Here is a 21776-nt window from a genome sequence, read left to right on the forward strand (position 1 = left end):
CAATCGAGCTTGCTCCCAGTCTGGGGCTGCAGATACTCACCGAGCTCCCCGGTGCACTGCATTGCTACCAGGCTTTTCTCATGATTTCTTTTTTAAATTTAAAAAAAAATTTTTTTATGATAGTCACACAGAGAGAGAGAGAGAGAGAGAGGCAGAGGGAGAAGCAGGCCCCATGCACCAGGAGCCCGACGTGGGACTCAATCCCGGGTCTCCAGGATCGCGCCCTGGGCCAAAGGCAGGCCCTAAACCGCTGCGCCACCCAGGGATCCCCTTTTCTCATGATTTCTAAAATGGGCATCTTTGCAGGACTTAGTGGTGGAGAGCAGGGATGCCCTTTAATATATTCCATTAAAATAGCTCAGGGGCCGCCGGGGAGGGGTCTGGAGTAACGGGGCGAACTGGACACCCTTATATGGGAGGAGGTTTGTTGCCTGCAAGTCAAAGGCAGGGACAACCCCCCCCCCCCCCAGCACCCTCCCCCCCAGGACGCTCCAGCCGGTAGACCTGCGCCCTGATCTCTGCTCTGGAAGCCGGTCGGAAATTTCCGACGTGGCCGATCCCAAGAGCCGAGTTGAGGGCTCTCTGATAACGAGGGTGGCAGAAAGGGGTCCGCGCATCCCCGCCTCCTGGGGGACCACAGGGGTCGAGAGGGCCTGGAAAGAGGTCCCCAAATCTCAGCTCGAGAGATGATCCTCGCCTCCCCGCTTGGGCGGGGCCAGCGTTCCAGATCAAAGCGGCGTAAGGCGCCTGCGGGGTGGGCCCTGCGCACCTCTGCGGCCCTCCTCCCTCTCGCCCTGGGTCCCCTGCCCAAGGTCCCCGGCCCCCGGCCCCCGGCCCGCTGAGCAGTAAAAACTACAACTCCCGGCAGTCCCCGCCCGCGCCGGCGCGCAGCCGCGAAGCAGAGGCTGCCGGGAGCGCGTCCCGGAGACCGGGCAAGCGCGCCGGGCGGAAGTCGGCTGCCCCCTGGGTCCCGGCCTTGCCGCAGGGGAGTCCCGCCGCCCGCGGGTCCCGGAGCCGCCGCACCGGGTGAGTGACGGCCGCACCCGCACCCGCACCCGCACCCGCGGCCGCCGCGCCCTCCCCGCCACGGGCCTGGCCGCCGCCCCCCGCCCCGCCACGTCCCGCCCCCGGCTGCGAGCAACGGTCCCCTTACCGACGGCGGCGCACACCCCCCGCCCGACTGTGAGGTGCCGCCCGGCTGACTCGCAGGGCTCCCCCCGGCTCCGACTAGCGCGGACGCCGCCGCCCCCCGACTAGCGCGGGATTCCCTCCCCCGCCCCCCCGTGACTCGTGCGGGGCACCTCCGCCCTCTGACTAGCGGGGCACACCTGCTCCTTCTCACTTGCTGGGCTCCCGCCCCCCTCCCCCTCGGGCTCTTCCTCTGATTTCAGGGATTGAACCCCTCTGACTAGCGCGGGACGCCGCCGCCCTCTGACTAGCGCGGGACGCCGCCGCCCTCTGACTAGCGGGGTACACCTCGGCCCTCTGACTAGAGGGGGACGCCGCCGCCCTCTGACTAGCGGGGGACGCCTCGGCCCTCTGACTAGCGGGGGACCCCTCAGCCCTCTGACTAGCGCAGGGTGCCTCAGCCCTCTGACTAGCGGGGGACCCGTCGGCCCTCTGACTAGCGGGGTACACCTCGGCCCTCTGACTAGCGGGGGACGCCGCCGCCCTCTGACTAGCGTGGGACGCCTCCGCCCTCTGACTAGCGGGGGACGCCTCGGCCCTCTGACTAGCGCGGGGTGCCTCAGCCCTCTGACTAGCGGGGGACGCCGCCGCCCTCTGACTAGCGGGGGACGCCTCGGCCCTCTGACTAGCGGGGGACCCCTCAGCCCTCTGACTAGCGCAGGGTGCCTCAGCCCTCTGACTAGCGGCGGACCCCTCGGCCCTCTGACTAGCGGGGGACGCCGCCGCCCTCTGACTAGCGTGGGACGCCGCCGCCCTCTGACTGCCGCGGGGCGCCTCTCAGACTCTTCCTTCCTCTGACTTCAGAGTTTGAGCCCCTCTCTGACTAGGCGGGACGCCTCCACCCTCTGACTAGCACAGGATGCCTCTGCCCTCTGACTAGTGTGGGACTTTGGACCTCAGGGGCCCTTCCTTTCCTGCCCCTGGTGGCACAGCTGTCCCTGAATCCAGCCCCCTCCACCACCCCACCGCCCCCATTGCCCAGCCTCTCCTCTCCCTCCAGGGAGCCCTCCTCTCTCAGACTGGCACTTTGTCGTACCTGCCGCGGGCCGGCCAAGCTGTCCACCCTCCCGTCTCCATGTAGCCTGACCCTGTCCCTCCTGGGTTGTGGCTCCTCGTCCCCCATCCTTGTCGCCTGGCGCCTCCCCTTTGCCCTGCCCTTCCCGGCACCGCAGTCACTCCCCTGTGCGCTGGGTGCAGGTGACCCCGACACACCAGGGACTCAGCGCAGGAGCCCCGCTTGTCATCGACCCAGAGCGCGTGCTCGCCGTCTTCCCCTAGTGTGTTTTCCACAGAGCGCAGGTTTGGGACCATGTGTCTGCGGATGTCGCAGACTCTGGCCGGCTCTGCAGTGTGAGGACCAAACCTGGGCAAAAGTGTAGGGTCTCAGGAGGGTCGGTGAAGAGGAAGCAGGTGCTGCAGCCTCTCCTTCCTCTTCCTCTTAGGAGCTGTGTGGGGACAGATCCTCCCCCCGCTCCCAGCCCCACCCCACAGGCTCTGAGCCGACAGTCCCGGGGCCTGCGGGCGGGCCAGCAGCCTCCCCTGGGCGCCTCCCCGGCGGCCTCAATGAGCCTTCTATTCTGGCCTTCGGGCCCCGCTGAAAGATACATTGATGGGCCAGGCTTCTCCCCTCTGCACTGGGCGGGTGGCTCACCCTGGGCGGGGGACTCCGTGAAGCGTGCGTTTGTTCGGGCCGTGGCCTGGAGACTGAGCGGTCTCCGTGTGCTCACTGGACGCGTTCACGGAAGGCCGTCACGCCCCAGGGCGGTGGAGACGGAAAGCCCTAGACTTGCAAGTGTTCGCGTGCCACTTCGTGTCCGTGGAGGCGCCCATCTGAGCGTCTGGTGCCTTCTTCCCCCTGGAACCGTACCCCAGCTGTGGTTCCTGCCGCACTTCCACGGCCACAGCCACGTAGTGAACGTGCGGTGCTAGAGGAGATGATTACCCGCCGGGCCGCTATGCCACTAATCCGCTGTGCTTCCTTGAGCCGCAGAGGTGACGAAGACAGACCCTCGGCGACAGGAGCAGGCCTCGCTCTGGTGGTGTGTCCCCCCCCCGCCCCCCAAATCCCTGCGATGGCCCCTGAGGTGGGCTCGTGCAGGCTCACGGGTGCACGGCTCCTGCCTCGGAGCCTTCGACCCTCTGGGCAGCGGTGTGGCAGCCCTCACGGCAGCGGTCTGGGGTCTCTGTACAGGGACTCGAGTGTTTCCTCTTTCAGAAACAGTGTCTCAGATCTCAGACCGTGGCCCAGCGTCCTGAAATGGATCAGCACCGTGACGGGGACGCCGTTTCTGTGTCATGTAGACATTTGCGCAGTGGTATCCGGGGCGCTGGAGGGAAAATTGAACAAGTGCCCTTTTCCCTTCACTAATGCTCTGGGCTGTGGAGATTGTCCATAAGGCTCTTGTTGAGTGGCGATGTGAAGGACTTTAGGACTTTTATGTGGATTTTCCTTCCCACGAAACCAAGACAATTACTTAGGAAAAAAAAATCCTGATAATAGGGAAATCTGGAAAGATGTTCAGTTTTCTCTTTTGTCTGTTCCTTTTGACTCCTGCTTGTTGATCTGGAACAAGTGCAGTCACGATCTGGAACTTACAGCTTGCACTGCTGCATCCATGTTCACCCGGGGCTGTGCTGTGGGAAATGAGGCATCTCACAGACACTCAGTGACCATGTAGAAGTGTTAGATCCAGGTGCATCCGGAATGGCTTCAGGGGGTCCCGCCCGGCTGTGTGCGTCCTCCAGAAGCTGGAGCTGAGCTGGAGGAGAGGTCTCTGCGGGGGTCTCTGAGAGAAGACAGCCCTTGATTTTGGCCCGGGGCACCCGTCAGGCTTCCGTCCTGTGTGGCTGTGAATGTGTGTGCAGTCGGCCCCCCGCACCTGCGCAGAGCTCTCCCAGCCGCAGTAGGAAGCCCCTTCTCTCAGGTGATGGGCTTACAGACAGAAATATCCTGAACTGTGTGTAACTTGATTCGGGAAGCTGTCGTGAGTGCCTGCTGTATGCAGCGTCAGGGTGGGAGGTGTGGGGTCTCAGCCTTTCAGGAAACTGCTGTCGGGGAGGAGGACCTCCAGTCCCTAAAGGACATACTTGGCTGCTGTGACTTGTCCCTTCCCGGTTTCCTTCTGCTTGTCACCCCGTCCAAATGCAAACTGAAGTTTTCAAGTGCAGCGCAGCCATGGCAAGTCCGCAGCGGGAGAATGCCTTGAATAGGACAACCTTTTCATGGAGCCTGGACCCCAGGGGCTGTCAGTGTTTGCTCACCTGAGACACGCCCAGCGCTCGTGGAGACTCGAGCCCGCAGCCTCCGTCACTCTGACGGGTGCAGAGTCAACAGGCTTAGCTCTTTCCTCTCCAGCCAGGAAGTGCACGTAGGCAGCGAGCAGAGTGGGGCCTGAGACCTGCCTGCATTCTGGACACGAGGTCCTCGAGGACCGTTGAGCTCAGAGACTTGGGTGGGGAAGGGGAGGAGGTGCTGTGCAGGGGGGTGGGCCTGTGGGGCCCAGGCACAGTCTGAGGGGGGAGGCAGAGGCGGCCTCCTTGTCTCAGCGCAGCGCTCTTGCTTCCTGCCCCTCCTAGATCCTGAAAGGGAGGAGTTTTGTCCTGGCAGCTTCAGTTAAACCTGTTTGCTCTGCCACCTGCCACACACCTGAAGGAAGAGGAGAAAGAGACTCTCTTGGCGGTGGGCGTGTCGGAAATGGCTGCCACCTTTCATCTAGGCCTTCTGTAGGGTCCCGTGGCGGGCAGGCCCAAGGATGGCCCGAGAAGGTAGGGGTGGCCGCTCCTGCTCCCTCGGGGGCTAGGGTGGGAGCGTCGCCCTGGCAGTGCCACTCCACTTGGAGTCCAGGGACCTCCGCGCCCCGGGAACAGAAGGACATAGTGTTCCTTCTTGCTGTTTCAGGCCTGTGTTATAAGAAACCAGAAATGTAGGAGTTGGCGAGCCATTCTTGACACCTGTCTGAAAAGGGAGGTGGGGAAGGAAGTTGGGCCTGGAGCAGCCTGGGTGGTGGTGGTTGCTCTGAGTGGCTCTTTCCAGGGACCTTGTCCTGCAGTGTGGCTGGTGCAGGAGAAAGGAAGCCAGCAGGGGTGCGGTCCCCCCGGGTTTCTGGACGGGACAGAACCGGTTGCAGGCCCACCTGAACAGGTGAGCATAGCCAACCAAAGAACCTGTGATGTTTTACCGTAGCAGCTTGGTTTTAATTTTCCTGGTTACGTAAAATTGACCTGTTGTGCTGCAGATGGTGGGGTGACAACCTTCTGATCACAATAAAGCAAATATTAAACTGCTTAGAACTTTGAGGAGTATGGGCAAAGAGAGAGCCTCACACGGGCCCCCCTTCTGGGAGTGACTTTGTCCACTTTGCACTCACTTTCACGGGCACATTTCTGTTGGTGTTCCTGGCTGGAAGTTTGGCTGGGGGGCGTGGGGGGGTGTTTTCGTTTTTATGTAAAAACACAAGCTCTTGTTCTGCGCCAGGACTCTGGCAGCAAGACAGGCGGCTCACCATCCGTTCTAGGTGTGAGCCAGCCTGGGGTTGTGGGGAACAAATGGAAAGGCATCTGATTTTATTATACAAAATGTAAGTAATTCCTAGGATATTAACAGAGGAGTGAAGATCAAGGTTGGATTTTGACCCAAAGAGAAATTATTCCAGGGGCAAAGCTAAAGGGATTTCCTGGAAGGCAGACAGAGTTCCACTATCACGGGAAGTGTAGTCATTTTCTTATCAGTGAAAGGTGGCGGAGCCCCAGGGCCCGTGCCTGTTGCTTCGGTCTCAGGAACCCGCCAGAGCTCAGAGCCGAGCAGGACAGGATGGCAGTACTGTGCGGTCCACGCTGTTGCACAGCCAGGTCCCAGAAGAGGCGGCACAGGGGACAGTGTGTGAGGAGGCGCGTTTGTTCCCAGGGCTGCTGTGGCAGGTTACCACAGGCGTGGTGACCGGAAACCATACACACCTGTTCTCTCCTGGTACCGAGGCCAGAAATCCACTACCGGTGTCACGGCCAAAATCCAGGTGTCAGCGGGGCCGTGCTCCCTTCGAGGGCTCTTGGGGCCAATCTGTCCTTGCCTCTTCCAGCTTCTGGGGACTCCAGGCACCTCTCGGCTGTGGCCGCATCACTCCCCTGCCTGCCTTCATGGTCACATGGCCTCTTCCATCACTGTGTAATGTCCCTCTGCCTCCCTTTTTTTTTTTTTTTTAAAGATTTTATTTATTTATTCATGAGAGAGAGAGAGAAAGAGGCAGAGACACAGGCAGAGGGAGAAGCAGGCTCCATGCGGGGTGCCCGACGCGGGACTCGATCCTGGGTCTCCAGGATCACACCCTAGGCCAAAGGCGGCACTAAACCGCTGGGCCACCGGGACTGCCCTGCCTGCCTCCCTTTTATAAGGACACTCAGGGTTGCGTCTAGGGCTCCCCTGGATCGTCTCCCCACCTCAAGGTCCTTAACCGAGTCACATCTGCAAAGTCTTTATCAGCATATAAGGGGACGCTCAGCTTCAGGGGTCAGGCTTGGACACCTTTGGGTCCAGGAGGGAAGCTTACTGGTGGTGGGGGCGGGGGAGTCCTTCACCATAGATGTGGGGCAGGAGGCAAGGAGACAGCAGCAGGAGCATCCCTGTCCTGGCACAGCCAGGGACTTCCAGATGGTTCTGTGTGGTCAGAGAGGTCATCATCCCATGTGGCAGAAGCGTCACGCACAGGGGCTTGGCTGTGGGCTGTGGAGTCATAGAGAGCCCGGCACAGGGTAGGGGCGGGGGGAGTGAGTGGGGAACAGAGGGGTCTCAGCTTTAGTGGGACAGCTTTGGGGTCTAGCAAAGAACTTCAATCCAGATCACTTTTTAGAAAAATCATTTCTGCCAGTTGTGTGGAGCGTGGATTTGGGAGGTCTAGATTGGGGACCTGCATACTTTTTCTGTAGAGGGACAGACAGTCGATGTGTTCAGCTTTACAGAGTCCTTTGCAGAGTCCTTGACTTTGCTGCCATGCTGAGTGCTTACAGGTTGGGCCAGCCACTTCTCATCACATTTACTTACAAAGCTGGGCCCTCCAGGCAGGTGGGCATTGGTGCTAGCAGAGTGACGAGGGTAGCAGGCAGACAGGAGCAGGTGACCTGTGCCAGGTCCTGCGGCAGGCATCTGACTCCAAGAAGTCGGCACTGTTCAATCAGAGTTTACACGGGAAGGAGCTGAGGCCCAGAGAAGCCAGGTGGAGCAGCTGGTGAATGGCAGAGGACAGGTTGGACCTTGATCACCGGCGGCCGAGCTGAGACGGGACGAAGTAGAGGGTGGGGGATGGGACCCAAATCTGGAGGTGGGGTGCAGACCAGACCAGGGAGGGGGCCTGGTGCGCTGAGATGTGAGGAGGCAAGAACCTGATCCAGCTGGTCCCCAGGATGACTTCTGAGGTCTGGGAGTGCCCTCGGCTGGTCAATAAATTCCTGAGGGAGCTCATTCTGGTGCCTGCAGGCCGACAAGGAGGCTCAGCGGCTGGGCCTGGAACTCAGGGAACAGGTGCAGGTGAGGAAGGTGTGGGGAGCCCTCACTGGAGTGGCTATGCCCCTAGAGACGGAGGTCATCTCAGGGAAGATTCAGAAGAAGGGTGGGTGACTGGGAAGGAGATACAGCATTGGGGGCTGAGGAGAGAGAGACAGGAGGAGGAGGACCTGGGGGAGCGTCACCTGCTGGCAGGAGGGACATGGAGCATCCCGGAGGGACGGAGAGATGGTTGCTCTTCCAGGGTAGCAAGGGATGGGTGGGGGACCAAGGTGTCACAGGGTTGGGAGGAGTTCTCTCTCCCTTCACTCAGAATCGTGGATGCACCATTGCTCCTCAGGATGGGAAGGGACCAGGGTGCCAGAGGGGTGGTTTCCTGTTCCCTCACGGATAATCACTCATCCACAATGTTTATTGGGTGCTCTGAGGATACCTGAGTGTAATCTGGAGGTAAAATGGCTACTCAGGTGGCAGTTTGGACACGTATGTAGAAGGCGAAGGAACCAGAAGAGCTGACTGTCCCCAAGCAGCAGGAGAGGGGGCTCTTTTCCCTTGAGCCCCTAGACTAGGGCCAGGCAGCTTGGTGCATGGGAGGTGTGGCCATGTGGGCTCCACCCCGGGGCCCCCACGTCATCTGCGGGAAGCCATCAGGCAGGAGATGTGACGAGATGACCAGTGGCAGGATGGCGGCTCAGGAATGGAAAGGGGGCAGACTAAGGGCAGGTGACACATCACAATGGTGACACCCGTGTACCCTGGTGGGTGTTTTGTCCACCAGGGATGCCATGGATGACAGGGAGGGCCGGATGCAGGGCTGTGGATTTGCAGTCTAAGGTGGGCACAGGGCTGGAGCTGGGGGGCTGTTGAAGGTGTGGGCATATTTGTCATCCGTTTGGCAAATGTGTGCAGAGTTCCCGCCGTTGGCCCCGTGTGGGCAGGTCCCTGCCCCGTGGAGCTAAGGTAGAGCAGGAGTAATTACGTAACTTGCCGCGGGCAGTGAAGAGAAGGAGCAGGTGCCGTGCTGGCGAGTGGGGCAGGCACGTGGGGGCCGACTCTGGGGGACCGGCAGCCAAGTCTCCCAGAGAGAAAGACAGAAAAGAGAGTGAGACAGCCGTGCAGAGGCAAAAGTGGGCTGGGCAGGGGTGCATGCAGGGTGAGGTCTGGGCAGGGGCCACGTAGTAGTGAGGGTTTACTCCTAGAGCACGCAGCGGTGTGGTCTAATTTGCTCACGAGGGTCGCAGGGGTCACTGGGTGCGGGGGGCAGCCGGGGTGAGGGGCACCGAATTGACAGGCCTGCTGTCGGAGCAGCTGCCGTGGAAGGAGGGTGGGGGCCATGCCTGGGGTGGGCAAAGTGGTGGTGGTGCAGAACTTCTGGTTGCAGTATAATCTCCTGCAGAAAAGGGCATCTCCCAGGGTTTCCAGGGAAGTTTTGCCCTGGGCAGCTTCGAATATGCTGGCCTCCCCATCACCTAGAACTATTCCTGACGGAGGAGTTGGGGACAAGGAGGTTTGGGGAGAGGGAGTAAGACTTAGCTGGAAATCGTAAGATCCGAATGTGTTAGGAATCTAGGCAGAATTTGGAACAGGAGGTGAGATGTGGGAGTTGAGAGCTCAGCGGCCACATCATGCAAGAGATCGACGCCGGGTGGCTTGGGCCCAGCCGTGGCTTGCGATGGCCTGGGGTTGGGCACAGCAGAGGAGGGGCAATGGCTGGGACCCCTGCTTCCCAGCCCAGCAGGCGCAGCCACCAGCTCTGTGGCCGCAGCAGAGCCGCCTCCTAGGGAGGAGGGAGCCCTCACCCAGGAGGGAAACCTGGAAGCCGCGCTTGAGGTGAGGAGCGGGAGGGTTTCCAGAGCGCCCACCCCTGCTCGGCACCTCCTGGTGCCTTGCTCGCTCCTTAGACATCCCTTTTCTGCACCTGACCCGATGGCAAAACCTAAACATCTGTCCAGGAGCAAGAAAAGGGAAAGACTGGCTTCTACTTGGAACCGTTGCCATGGTTTTCCCCCCTTGGAGCCAGCAGCCTGTGGTGTGGACGGGAGCTCCCCCAGCGGCCCCTGCCCACAGGCTGCATAGACTGGGGTGCAGGGAGCTGCCCTTCCCTGCTGCCACCTGGCAAGGAGAGGAGCATCTGCCCCAGAAGTCACGTCATTGGTTGTTTTGGGGCAGGAAGCAGAAATGCCCCCAGCGACCAGCCAAGGGCCCGTCTTGGGCCGGAACTTACTGAGTTACAACTAGAGACAGAGACAGAGCCGCAGCCCAGGGCTGACTCTGCTGATTCTGCTCCCCCAACTTGGCAGCTGCCCTGAGCCAGAAGCTGGCCTGGCGCCGCTGTGGCCACGCCGGCCAGGCTGCCGGGGTCGGTGCCGGGGACGTAAGCAGGGGGCGAGCGGTGAAAAGCTGCACTTCCTGGCCGCCGCCACCCAGCTGTGGTGCTGCCTATAGGGAGCAGGCCAGGGCCAGCTGTCCTTCGGGGCCCACGAGTCCTGGTCAGACTCTGGGCCCTCTGTAACTTACATGAATAGAAGGGTGCCAGAGGGCAGACCTTGCCAAAAACAGAAGTATTCTGTGTAGCTTATATCGGTTGTATGATTCTATTTGGATGTTGCAGAACCCTAGCCCGGGAGGAAGTCAGGACTCCCTTGATGAGCGTACGACTGCTCTGCACTGTCCTAGGAGCGCAGGATGCAGATGGACATGCTGATGGCTGTGTAATGGGTTGGCGGGGGCAGGGGTGGCAGATGCCAAGGAAGGTATGTGGGGGGTGCTGTCGGGAGCAGAGCCCTCAGGGAGAGCTTCTCGAATGAGGTGACCAGTCATCAATGATGAGCAGACAGACCTGGACCCTCTCTGCTGGCCTGTCCCGCCCAACCCCTCAGCACCCCGACTCCCTCCCTCAGCCCCTGCTGCTCCTCCTTCTGAGCTGGTAAAGCACCGCCTACACAGAACGTGCCCTCACTGAGCTTTCTGTCCTGCCAGTTGAGACAGATGGCATAACTTTGCTCACCTGTGCACCATCAGGTGGCAGGGAGGCCCGTGTGCTCTGCGGGCTGCTGACTTCTGTCCTCTCTCTGGGTGCCCAGGTCCCGCCTGCCCTCCAGTCTGATGCCCGCCCAGCCCTCCAACCACCTGGAATGGAATGAGCCTATGCACTCCCTCCGGATCAGTGTGGGGGGCCTTCCGGTGCTGGCGTCCATGACCAAGGCAGCAGACCCCCGCTTCCGCCCCCGCTGGAAGGTGATCCTGCCGTCCTTCGTGGGCGCCGCCGTCCTCTGGTTGCTCTATTCTCACCGCCCGCCCCCAGGCCGGCCCCCCGCACCCAACGCCCACAACTGGAGGCTCAGCCAGACACCTGCTGACCGGTACAATGACACCTACCCTCTGTCCGCCCCTCAGAGGACGCCGGGCGGGACTCGGTACCGAATTGCGGTTATCGCTGACTTGGACACAGAGTCTAGAGCCCAAGAGGAAAATACCTGGTTCAGTTACCTGAAGAAGGGCTATCTGACCCTGTCAGACAGCGGGGACAAGGTGGCCGTGGAATGGGACAAAGGCCACGGGGTCTTAGAGTCCCACCTTGCTGAAAAGGGGCGGGGCATGGAGCTGTCTGAGCTGATCGTCTTCAACGGGAGACTCTACTCTGTGGATGACCGGACAGGGGTCATCTATCAGATCGAGGGCACCAAGGCCGTGCCGTGGGTGATCCTGTCTGACGGCGATGGGACGGTGGGGAAAGGTAAGTGGGGTCCTCTCCAGCTCCTGGCTTTGGCTGGGGTGTGGGGGACAGGTTTGGGTTGACTGTCCGCCAGTTTGCTTTGTGCACGTACATGGTAAAGCATTCACGTGACCAGGAGGAGGGACCACCAGGTGGAGCCGTCTCCCTCCTGACTCACGGCTGCCCCACCCCAGAGCTGGCCTCACACTGAAGCAGTCGCTGCAGTCAGAGCTTGTTCCTAGAAGCCTGGCCGGGAAGCGGGTCCTTTCCACTGCTGCTCTCGTTCCCAGGCACGAGCCCCTTCCTACATCTTCAGAGGTGTCTTAGAGCACGCGGGGACACCAGCCTCCAAGTGTCTTATACCTTTAAAGCCATGGCATCACATGCTCTTGTGAACTGAGACTTATTGACAAGGTGAAGTTACGCTGCCCAGCACTGCTTTCTGAAAACCTGGCAGAAGGAGGGTCTGCGCATGAGTAGCAGTGACTGCACTTGGGTGGGATCCAAGCTTGAAAATCATCTGTGACCCACTGGTCTGCCCCGTACCAGAAAGGACTTCCCGCTTTCAGGCTGCGGGGAGCACAGAGCTCCGAGAGGGAGCTGGAGGGGCCCAGAGCCTCGGAGGGGAAGGGGCAGGGAGGCGCCGGGCGAGGGCGCCGACGAAAGCCTCCGTGTTCACCTGCGTTCCCGGAGGTGGGCCTGCACCCTCCAGGGAGCTGGACACTCAGGCCTCTCTCAGGTCGGAGAAGGAACGGCGCACCTAGCTGGGCCCGTGGGGCACGCTGTCAGCCAGCCCTCCCTGATACAATCGCTTCAGAGCCCTCCCGGGCCTGGGATGGATCTGGGCCTAGGTCTCAGAGAAGACCTCGGTTGCCCGATTCCTGCCTTAGTGTGTCAGTGTTTATGGGCAGCCATTGTTCTTCCCCGTTGGACCAGGGAGAAAGCAGAGTAACGGGAGCCTGGGGTTACCCCGTGGTCGGGTCGTCAGAAAGGATGGAAGCCCTGAAAAACGGAGAGGGTCTTCTCTCGAAAGTGACCCGGGGGAACTGGTGAGGCCCCTGGGACCCCAGGAACTCAGCGGGTCCCTCCAGAGCCACCACAGAGAAACGTATTCTGGAGGCTGCTGCCATTTCTCATGGCGGGCCACAGCTCTGGGTCCTTCGGGCCAGCAGGAAGCTCACCAGACATCTGGGAAGGCAAGCACAGTTTAGAACCCAGGGTGCAGGGGGTAGCATCCCACAGCCTGAGTGCACTGCAGCCTTCACATTGGGCTCCCCACAAAGACACCTAAGAGGATAAATGCACAGATTGGAGGGGACTCTCTGAGGCCCTGCCAGCCGCTCTTAGCTCTGGCTACTGCTGCTTCCTGTCCTCTTAGTGGGCGCCAGTCATGGTTGCGAGGAGCCACTCTGCCATGATAGCTCAAATCACTTCCACTTGCCCAGGGTTGGAGGTGATCATGAGGTTGGGACATACAGCTTGGGAAGCAGAGTTTGGGGATCAGAGGAGACTGGTGTCTGGCTGGGCCTTTGGGAGTGAAGGGGCAGGTGAGGTGCCAGCAGCAGGAGCCATTTGAATCAGTTTAGGAGAGGCTGTCCCAGCGGAGTGTTCCTGGATTGAGGGGCCAAAGAGAATGTGACAGGTCCCAAAAGGTGGGGAGAGGGGGAGAATAGAAGACGGAGAACAAGTCCCTGACCACTGCCTCTCTGGGGTGGGGCCCTGAGCCAGGCTGTCCTGTCCCCCACTCTCTTGTCGTTGCCTCGCATGAGATCCAGCACAGGTGACCTCTGATGCCCAAGGCTGCCAGACCCCACAGGAGCCTGGGGAGCAGAGGGGTGACTATCATCTCAGGCATGCCCCTCGTCTCTTTGTCCCCAGGCTTCAAAGCCGAGTGGCTGGCTGTGAAGGACGAGCATCTGTATGTGGGCGGCCTGGGCAAGGAGTGGACCACCAGCACGGGGGAAGTGATGAATGAAAACCCAGAATGGGTGAAGGTGGTGGGCTGCAGAGGCAGCGTGGACCACGAGAACTGGGTGTCCAGCTACAACGCTCTGCGGGCCGCCGCTGGGATCCAGCCTCCAGGTAAGGGACCGGCCCCGCCTTGGGGGGCATCTGACAGATGCTGGGGTGCTGCGTGTGCACTTTCTTGGAGCGTTTGCTTCCAAACCACAGCAGTGTCGTTTCGTGCTCAGTTGTGATGATTTCTGTCTGTGATGGCTGCTCACAGCAGGCCAGTGGCTTTTGGGGACAAATGAGCCATTTGCTCTTCCTTCCCTGGCCCCGGCAGACTGCAGCCCCCTCCCCGCCACAGCCCTCTGGCCTGGCCCCTGCCTCAGTAGAAGCAAGGTGGGCAGAGCTTGGGCTCTTCGCCTTGCCTCCCAAGAGTTGTCGTGGTGTGTGGTGGGGAGTGGTGATGCTCGGAGCAGCCAGGCAGCTCTAGGCTTGGGGCGCGTGACGCCGAGGACATTGCTTCGCCCTCACATAGGAGGGCATGCTACTTCCTTTTCAACTTCGAGCCAGCCTCCCCCCAACCCCGATCTCTTCCTCACAAATCAACCCTGCCTGTTTATCTCGCCCCCTTCCCCCGGGCTCACTCTTCGTGCTCCTTAGCACCGAGGAAGCAGAAATGCAGACAGAACTCATGGCCACAGGTGACCAGAGATGGGGCACCAGGGACAGACTGGCCCGTCTTTGTTACTCCGGGTGATCCAGAGCAAGGACAGGTGGAGAGGCCTGTAGGACACAGGGAGGTCTGAAGAGGATCGAGCAGGGATGCTGCCCCAGTGGCCGGCCGGCAGCGTGAAGCCCATGCGGGAAGCAAGCCCTCCTGTGCGGCGGCGGGTCTCGCGCACTCCCTGGTCCTGGGCAGGGTGGGGCCAACCCCCCCCCCCCCGGGTGGTCTGGTGACCCGTGGGTCTGTCATGTGTCCCCAGGCTACCTCATTCACGAGTCTGCCTGCTGGAGTGACACGCTGCAGCGGTGGTTTTTCCTGCCGCGCCGGGCCAGCCACGAGCGCTACAGCGAGAAGGACGACGAGCACAAGGGCACCAACCTGCTCCTGAGCGCCGCCCAGGACTTTGGCGACATCTCTGTCAGCCACGTGGGGGAGGTAGTCCCCACACACGGCTTCTCCTCCTTCAAGTTTATCCCCGACACCGACGACCAGATCATTGTGGCCCTCAAGTCTGAGGAGGACGGGGGCCAGATTGCCACCTACATCATGGCCTTCACCCTGGACGGCCGCTTCCTGCTGCCAGAGACCAAGATCGGAAACGTCAAGTATGAAGGAATAGAGTTTATTTAAATTGACAAAATTCAGCCCAGCAAGGCCCAGCAGTGGATAGTTCTCAGCTCCATCAGGACTGAAATTTTATAAAAACCAGAGGACTGCACTTTTCTGTGGTTTTGGTTTGCTTTTGTTTCCTTTTCGGAACTCTGCAGTGTGTCCCTGGTTCAGGGGTTTCAGCCCCAGGGTTAGGAGGTGGAGCTGGGAGTCTTGGGTCCCCGCCACCCCGGAAGGTCCCCGCCGCGCGCCAACCCGTGCATCTTGGGCACTGCCATCTGGTGGTGAGAGCCGGCCCTTGCAGGCGTCCTAAGCTGGGGCCCCTCCTCCGTAACCCGGCCTTGCCCTTCCTGCATCCGACCTCCCTTTCTCCTCTTTCCATTTGTTCTTCTGTTCAATAAATGTTTCTTGAGCTCCTACTATGTGTCAAGCACTGTGGGGATGAAACAACAAGTCCGAAGTGGACCTGCCCTCAGGAGCTCCCAGGCCACCTCCTTTTCTTCCTTCTTCGTGAACCTCGTGCTTTAGATCCATTTCCCCAGGTCCTTGGAAAAGAATCTGTCTACACTGCAGATGTGTATGAGTGAGGGCAGGCCTCCAAGGATGAATCGCCCTAAATTCTGCAAGAAAGGACAGAAGCTTGCTCGTTTGTCCTCAGCTTCACAGCAGACCATCTCCACTTCGTGTGACCAACTCCATTTTTTTTTTCCCTTCAGGAAAATTCTGTGGCCGTGCAGCACTTTGAAGTTTCAATTACTAACTTAATTAAACCAATTTCCTTTCTCAGGGTGGAATCACCAAATCTGATCACACAGAGCAAAGTCCCTTAGTTAACAACTTTATTCCCAGCAGCAGAGGAGATTGGAATTAAGTCCTGACAGTGAGTAAGCAAGTTTTTAAGCATTTCCAAGTCATTGGTCAAAGGATGCAAAGGCAAAATGTTGCTTTTTATTAGCAACCATCAGAAATTGTCATGCCTTTAAAGACTTCCACAAATGGTTATCTTTCACTTCCTGACTCAAGCGGGAGCCTAGGTCCTGCCATGCCCTCCCTGGGTCTCGGGCACTGGGCTCTGTCCCCAAGAGGTTATAGGTGACACCTGCCTGGCCCCGTGGCTTCCATCCCCTGACCTTTTCTGTCTCCCTTTCTTGGGGAGCTTGCAGCCCCTTCTCTGGAAACTTCACACAAACCCTGCTTGGCCTTGTGGCCTCTTCCCTGTGGCCTCTTCTCCATGCTCCAGAGCAAAGACAGGGAGGTTAGGATGGTTCAGCCAGGCCTGAAGCCAAGAAGGGCCCTACCGTAAGCTCCCTCACCCCTCAGGAGGATGTGGGGTGCCGTGATGGTCTGGGAAGGGCCATCTTGTAGGCTCTGACGTCACTCACTTTGGACCCCCTGGCTCACAGACTCTAAAACAGCTGCTAGGAAGGAACCCAGCAAGGATCCCTCCTGCACTGCTGTGTGTTTCTGCCACCATAAAACAACTGGCAAAAGAACGTGACACGTTTCTTTGGAACTTGGATCCCACTGGACATAGCCTGGAAGACCCGAGTCCTTTCTGACTTTGCCTAGCCAGGCCCTCTGACCCACCACCTTGATAAACATCACTGGTGTTGGGGCTATGTGCGTTTTTAAAGCAGATCCGAAATTAGGAAGGCGGAAGAACTTGGGACAGTTACTAAGTTGAGACCTTTCTGATGGCACTTCAGCCACGGCCTAGGTGCCCCGAAGAACATTTTCACCGTAGTGATTTTCGACTCTTTAAAGCTAGACAATTTTTGTTTCTGTATTTGCTGCTGTAAGCATAATGATTGTGTTCCTTCCAACTGGACCCATTGTTTTGTAAACAATAAAGTGCCAGAGGGGACTGTGAGTTCTCTCTGTTTCCTGGTCCATGTTGGCTGGTGGCCAAGGATCTGTGGGAATGCCCGAGCCAGCATGATTCACGGAAGGGTGCGCTCTGTCCTTCTGTTTGGGGCAGGGGTCTGACATGTCACAGGAGTATGTGGGACAGGCAAGATGGGGACTTTTCTGGAAAATGAATCATCCAGTCCCAACTTTTCCTGAATCTGAAGAAGCTCTTTTGGTCATGGTGGTTAAGAATATAGGCTGTGTGGGACGCCTGGGTGGCTCAGCGGTGAGTGCCTCCCTTCAGCCCAAGGTGTGATCCTGGGGTCCCAGGACTGAGTCCCACATCGGGCTCACTGCATGAAGCCTGCTTCTCCCTCTGCCTATGTCTCTGCCTCACTTTCTGTGTCTCTTATAAATAAATAAAATCTTTTTAAAAAAATAGAAGGAGGGACACCTGGGTGGCTCAGCAGTTGAGCATCTGCCTTCAGACCCAGGCGTGATCTTGGAGACCCAGGATCGAGTCCCACGTCGGGCTCCCTGCATGGAGCCTGCTTCTCCCTCTGCCTGTGTCTCTGCCTCTCTCTCTCTGTGTCTCTCATACACACACACACACACACACACACACACAGGCTTTGACAGGACACCTGGGTGGCTCAGTTGATGAACTGTCTGCCTTCAGCTCAGGTCATGATCCCAGGATCCTGGGATGGAGTCCCACATCTGGCTCCCTGCTCAGCGGGGAGCCTGCTTCTCCCTCTCCTGCTCCTCTGTCTGTCTGTCTCTCTCTCTCTCTAATTAATTAATTAATTAATTAATTAATTAATTAAAAAATACAGGCTGTGAAATCACTCGCAGGCTCCAGTCCTGGCCGTGAGATTTCTGCTGTGTGACCTGGGACAGCTTGTCTAACCACTCTGTCCTTTAGGTTCCTCATCTATAAAGGGAAGATGCTGTCATTAGTGCTCCTGATGCTTAGTGAGGTAGATGCACTCACCCATTGCGTTGCAGCTGTCAGGATGATTGGGTGATGAGGATCCCGGGAATGAGGTCTACGCCCATTAGGGCTTCATTAGCGTGTCTGTGGAGCTGCAGGGATGAGACCGTTCGCACGGGCGTGCAGAATCCTAGGAAGCTCTACATCGAAGCTCAGGAGCACTAGAAAGGGAGGGGCTGATAAGAGAGGCCTGAACTGGAATAGGAGAAGCAGCAAGAGTGTGAGGTCTTAAAGCCAAGTGTACCCGCAGTCCCTTCGTCTCTTAAGACCTTCCTTCCCTTTCCCTTGCCTGCCCTGCTCTGGTCCCCAGGCTGACCTGAGTGAGCCTCACCTCTGCCCTCTGGGATAACCCTGACTGGCAGGAGGGAGGAGGAGCTGGGGGTTCCTGATTCCCTCCCAAGGTTGCCTCAGGCACGGTCTCTCGAGAGATAGGTCCCTCTATACTCTCTCTGCCTATGCTCCAGGGACCGCTCCCTGCCCTCCCCCCTGCTGGCCTGAGAGTGGTCCAAGCCCCAGATACCACTCTCCACTAGCACACTCACACCTTGGAAATGGCCCCTTTCTTGAAGCCTCCTTACATCACCCCCATTTGGAGCCATCCATTTCCTGCTGGGAGGTCAAGTAAGAAGGTCTGGAAGTATCGGGGGGCTGAGCAACAAGGGGGACATGGTGTTCTTGGCAGTCCTCGTGAGAACACTTCCAGGAAAGCTGTCGGGGAGAAGCCGGAGTGCGTCAGCCTGGGGCAGGACCATATGGGGAATCACTGATGGAGAAGCAGGGACCTGAAAACCAGCCCTTGGGGCTCTGAGAAACCATGAGACTCGACTTGCCCAGGTGGTGACTTTAACCCACATGGTACCTTCATGGTACCCTCATGTGTTCAACGCATAACTGACCGGCAAAAAGAAAAGTCCCAAAAGTCATATTGGAAACGAGTGGAAAAAAGTGCCATTAAGTTCTTCCCAAGGGATCCCTGGGTGGCGCAGCGGTTTGGCGCCTGCCTTTGGCCCAGGGCGCGATCCTAGAGACCTGGGATCGAATCCCACATCGGGCTTCCGGTGCATGGAGCCTGCTTCTCCCTCTGCCTGTGTCTCTGCCTCTCTCTCTCTCTCTCTCTCTCTCTCTCTCTGTGACTATCATAAATTTAAAAAAAAAAAAAAATTAAAAAAAAAAAAAGTTCTTCCCAAATGTTTAATCCTATCATGTACACTTTAAATTGGTATGTCTCGGGGATCCCTGGGTGGCTCAGCGGTTTGGCGCCTGCCTTTGGCCCAGGGCGCGATCCTGGAGTCCCAGGATCGAGTCCCATGTCAGGCTCCTGGCATGGGGCCTGCTTCTCCCTCCTCCTGTGTCTCTGCCTCTCTATGTCTATCATAAATAAATAAAAATTTCTAAATAAATAAATAAATAAATAAATAGGTATGTCTCAAAGCAAGTTATACCTTAATAAAATTGTTAAAAAAGATTTAAATAAAACAAAAATAAATTGCCTCCATGAAAAGAAAATTCTGAGCACAAAAGGTTTTACTGGTGAATTGTTCTAGAGATTGAAAGAAGAAATGATACCAACCCCACACAAACCCTCCCATGATTTTGGAAGTTGGAACACTTACTGGCTCATTTATGGGGGCACCACTATGCTAATACCAAAACCAGACAAATGTATTACAAGAAAAGAAAATTGTAGACCAGTATCCCTCATGAACATAGATGGAAAAATCTTTGGCAAAAATTTAGCCGGTTGAATCCACCCTTCTATAAAAGTGAAAATAATTCATGAGAAAATGTGATTTACTAGGGAATGCAAGGTTAATTTAATAGTCTAAAATCGATGTAACCCACCACATTGATGATCACCATATGATCATCTCCAAAGACACAGAAAAAGCATTTGACAAAATTCACCACCCATTCATGATTTAAAAACAAATCAACCTATGAAGCAAACTAGGCATAAAAGGAACATCTCTAACTCGATAAAAGACATCTGCAAAAAAACCTATAGCTTGTGTCATACTTTATGCTGCAAGACTGTTTTCCTCAGACTTCTGGGACCAAGGCAGGAACGTCCACTTTCAGCACTTCCCCCCACCACTTAACTTCTTATATTAGAATCATTTTAAACCACCTAGATGTTGCAAAACTAGGACAGTATTGGTCTGTCCCCTTTGTGCAGCCTTCTCCAGTGCTAACACCGTGCAGTTATCGCAACTGTAAGCACAGTAATCAGACCCAGGACACTGATGTTCTCATCAGTTGAATTCACAGTCCTCTGGGGTGTCCCAGACAATGGAATTGGGCAACGAGAAGAGAGTCATTCAGACTGGAAGAGAGAGTACAGCTGTCAAGATTGACTAGATAGAAAAGCCTAAGAAATCTTCAAAAGGTAGCTCCCAGAACTACCAGTTGAGTTTAGCAAAATTAAAGGACGCATGGCACACGTACAGAATTTAACTTGTTTCTATGTGGCTACTGTGAACAATCAGAAACCATGAAATAATAAATAGATATAAACATGTGCAAGATCTATAGGCTGAAGCTGCAAAACAGGTGAGATCAAAAGAGACCCAAATAAATAGAACAATATGCTGTCTTCATGGATGGGAATACCCAATTTTGAAAAAAAGTCAAAAGACTTAGAGTATCTGGCGTCTGGACTTCTTATATTAAGCTGTAAGCAATCAGAGCTATTGTATTAGCAGAACAATAGGCATATAAATCAAAGCAACAGTAAGGAGCCCATAAATAGACCCCTGTGTGTGGTGTCAGTGAATTTTGGACCAAGTAGTTCAGTGGGGGGGAATGACTGTGTAGATGGTGTTGGGACAACTCTAATCTACCTGGAAACAGATGATTGAAGCCCTTAACTCCCACCATGTGCAAAATTATCTCAGAATAGATCACAGGATGACACGAGCTAACACGACAAGACCCTAAAAGACAGCAGACTTTGGGTCAGGCATTTTAATTCTTAAACACGACACCAAAAGGTTGAGACTTTGAGCTTCATCCAGATTTGAAACCTTCCTCCTTCAGAAGACACTGTTAAGATGAAAAGGCACGAGAAGATAACAACATTTGCAGATCTTCTCTCTCAAGGACTTGCATCTAGAGTATGTAAAGAATGTGTACAACTCGGTAATAAGACAAACAGCCCGATTTAAAACATGGCCTGATGGGGCACCTGGGTGGTTCAGTCGGTGAAGCGTTTGCCTTCGGCTCAGGTCATGACCTCAGGGTCCTGGGATCAAGTCCCACGTCAGGCTCCCTGCTCAGCAGGGAATGTGCTTCTCCATCTGCCCCTCTCCCCGCTCCTGCTTGCTCTCTCTCAAATAAGTAAATGAAATCTAAAAAAATAATAATAATTTAAGAACAAACTTTTAAAAAATAATAAACAAATACATAAAAATACATGCCTGAGATCTAAACAGGTGCTTCACCAAAGAGGACGTATGAGTGACAGACAAGCATATGAAGAGATGCTGGCTGAGTGAAGTAAGTCAGTCAGAGAAGGACAAACATTATATGTTCTCATTCATTGGGGGAATATAAATAATAGTGAAAGGGAATATAAGGGAAGGGAGAAGAAATGTGTGGGAAATATCAGAAAGGGAGACAGAACGTAAAGACTGCTAACTCTGGGAAACGAACTAGGGGTGGTAGAAGGGGAGGAGGGCGCGGGGTGGGAGTGAATGGGTGACGGGCACTGGGGGTTATTCTGTATGTTGGTAAATTGAACACCAATAAAAAATAAATTTAAAAAAAATGAAGAGATGCTCAACAGTGCTAGCTAGCCGTTAAAACTACACTGAGACCCTGCTGTGTACCCACCACAGTGGACAAAATTAAAAAGACTGGTAATGCCAAGTATTGGTGAGGATTTAGAGCTGCTGGGACACTCATACAATTGCCAGCAGGGATGTAGAATGGTCGGGCCACTGTGGGAAGCAGTTTGGCAGTTTCCTAAAAAGTTAGATATCCCGGGGCACCCAAGTGGCTCAGTCGGTGAAGAGCCCGACTCTTGATCTCAGGGTTGTGAGTTCAAGCCCCATGCTGGGGGTGGAGCCTCCTTAAAAGAAACAAAAAGATCAGCCCAGGTGGCTCAGCGGTTTCGTGCCGCCTTCGGTCCAGGGTGTGATCCTGGAGATCCGGGATCGAGTCCCACGTGGGGCTCCCGGTGAGAAGCCTGCTTCTCCCTCTGCCTGTCTCTCTCTCTCTCTCTCTCTGTCTCTAATAAATAAATAAATAATCTAAA

At 56.5% G+C, this 21776-nt stretch overlaps 1 protein-coding gene across 3 annotated transcripts in view; it reads left to right on the forward strand.

The window, feature by feature from the left end:
• The first annotated feature begins 885 nt into the window (after positions 1 to 885).
• The window catches only part of CANT1 (calcium activated nucleotidase 1), a 31971-nt gene continuing 11080 nt past the window's right edge, over positions 886 to 21776 (forward strand). Inside the window, exons 1-4 of one of the 3 annotated variants that reach the window (XM_025468201.3) lie at positions 886 to 1026; positions 10765 to 11417; positions 13275 to 13478; positions 14330 to 16569. In XM_025468201.3, coding sequence (XP_025323986.1) covers positions 10787 to 11417; positions 13275 to 13478; positions 14330 to 14700 — 1206 coding nt within the window. In that variant the 5' untranslated portion in view covers positions 886 to 1026; positions 10765 to 10786 and the 3' untranslated portion in view covers positions 14701 to 16569. Of the gene's footprint in view, positions 1027 to 4797; positions 4954 to 10764; positions 11418 to 13274; positions 13479 to 14329; positions 16570 to 21776 lie in introns of those variants that run through there. The other 2 variants (XM_025468197.3, XM_035721413.2) reach the window with 2 other exon arrangements.

The sequence above is a fragment of the Canis lupus genome, chromosome 9, assembly GCF_003254725.2.
Source record: "Canis lupus dingo isolate Sandy chromosome 9, ASM325472v2, whole genome shotgun sequence".
NCBI lineage: Eukaryota > Metazoa > Chordata > Mammalia > Carnivora > Canidae > Canis > Canis lupus.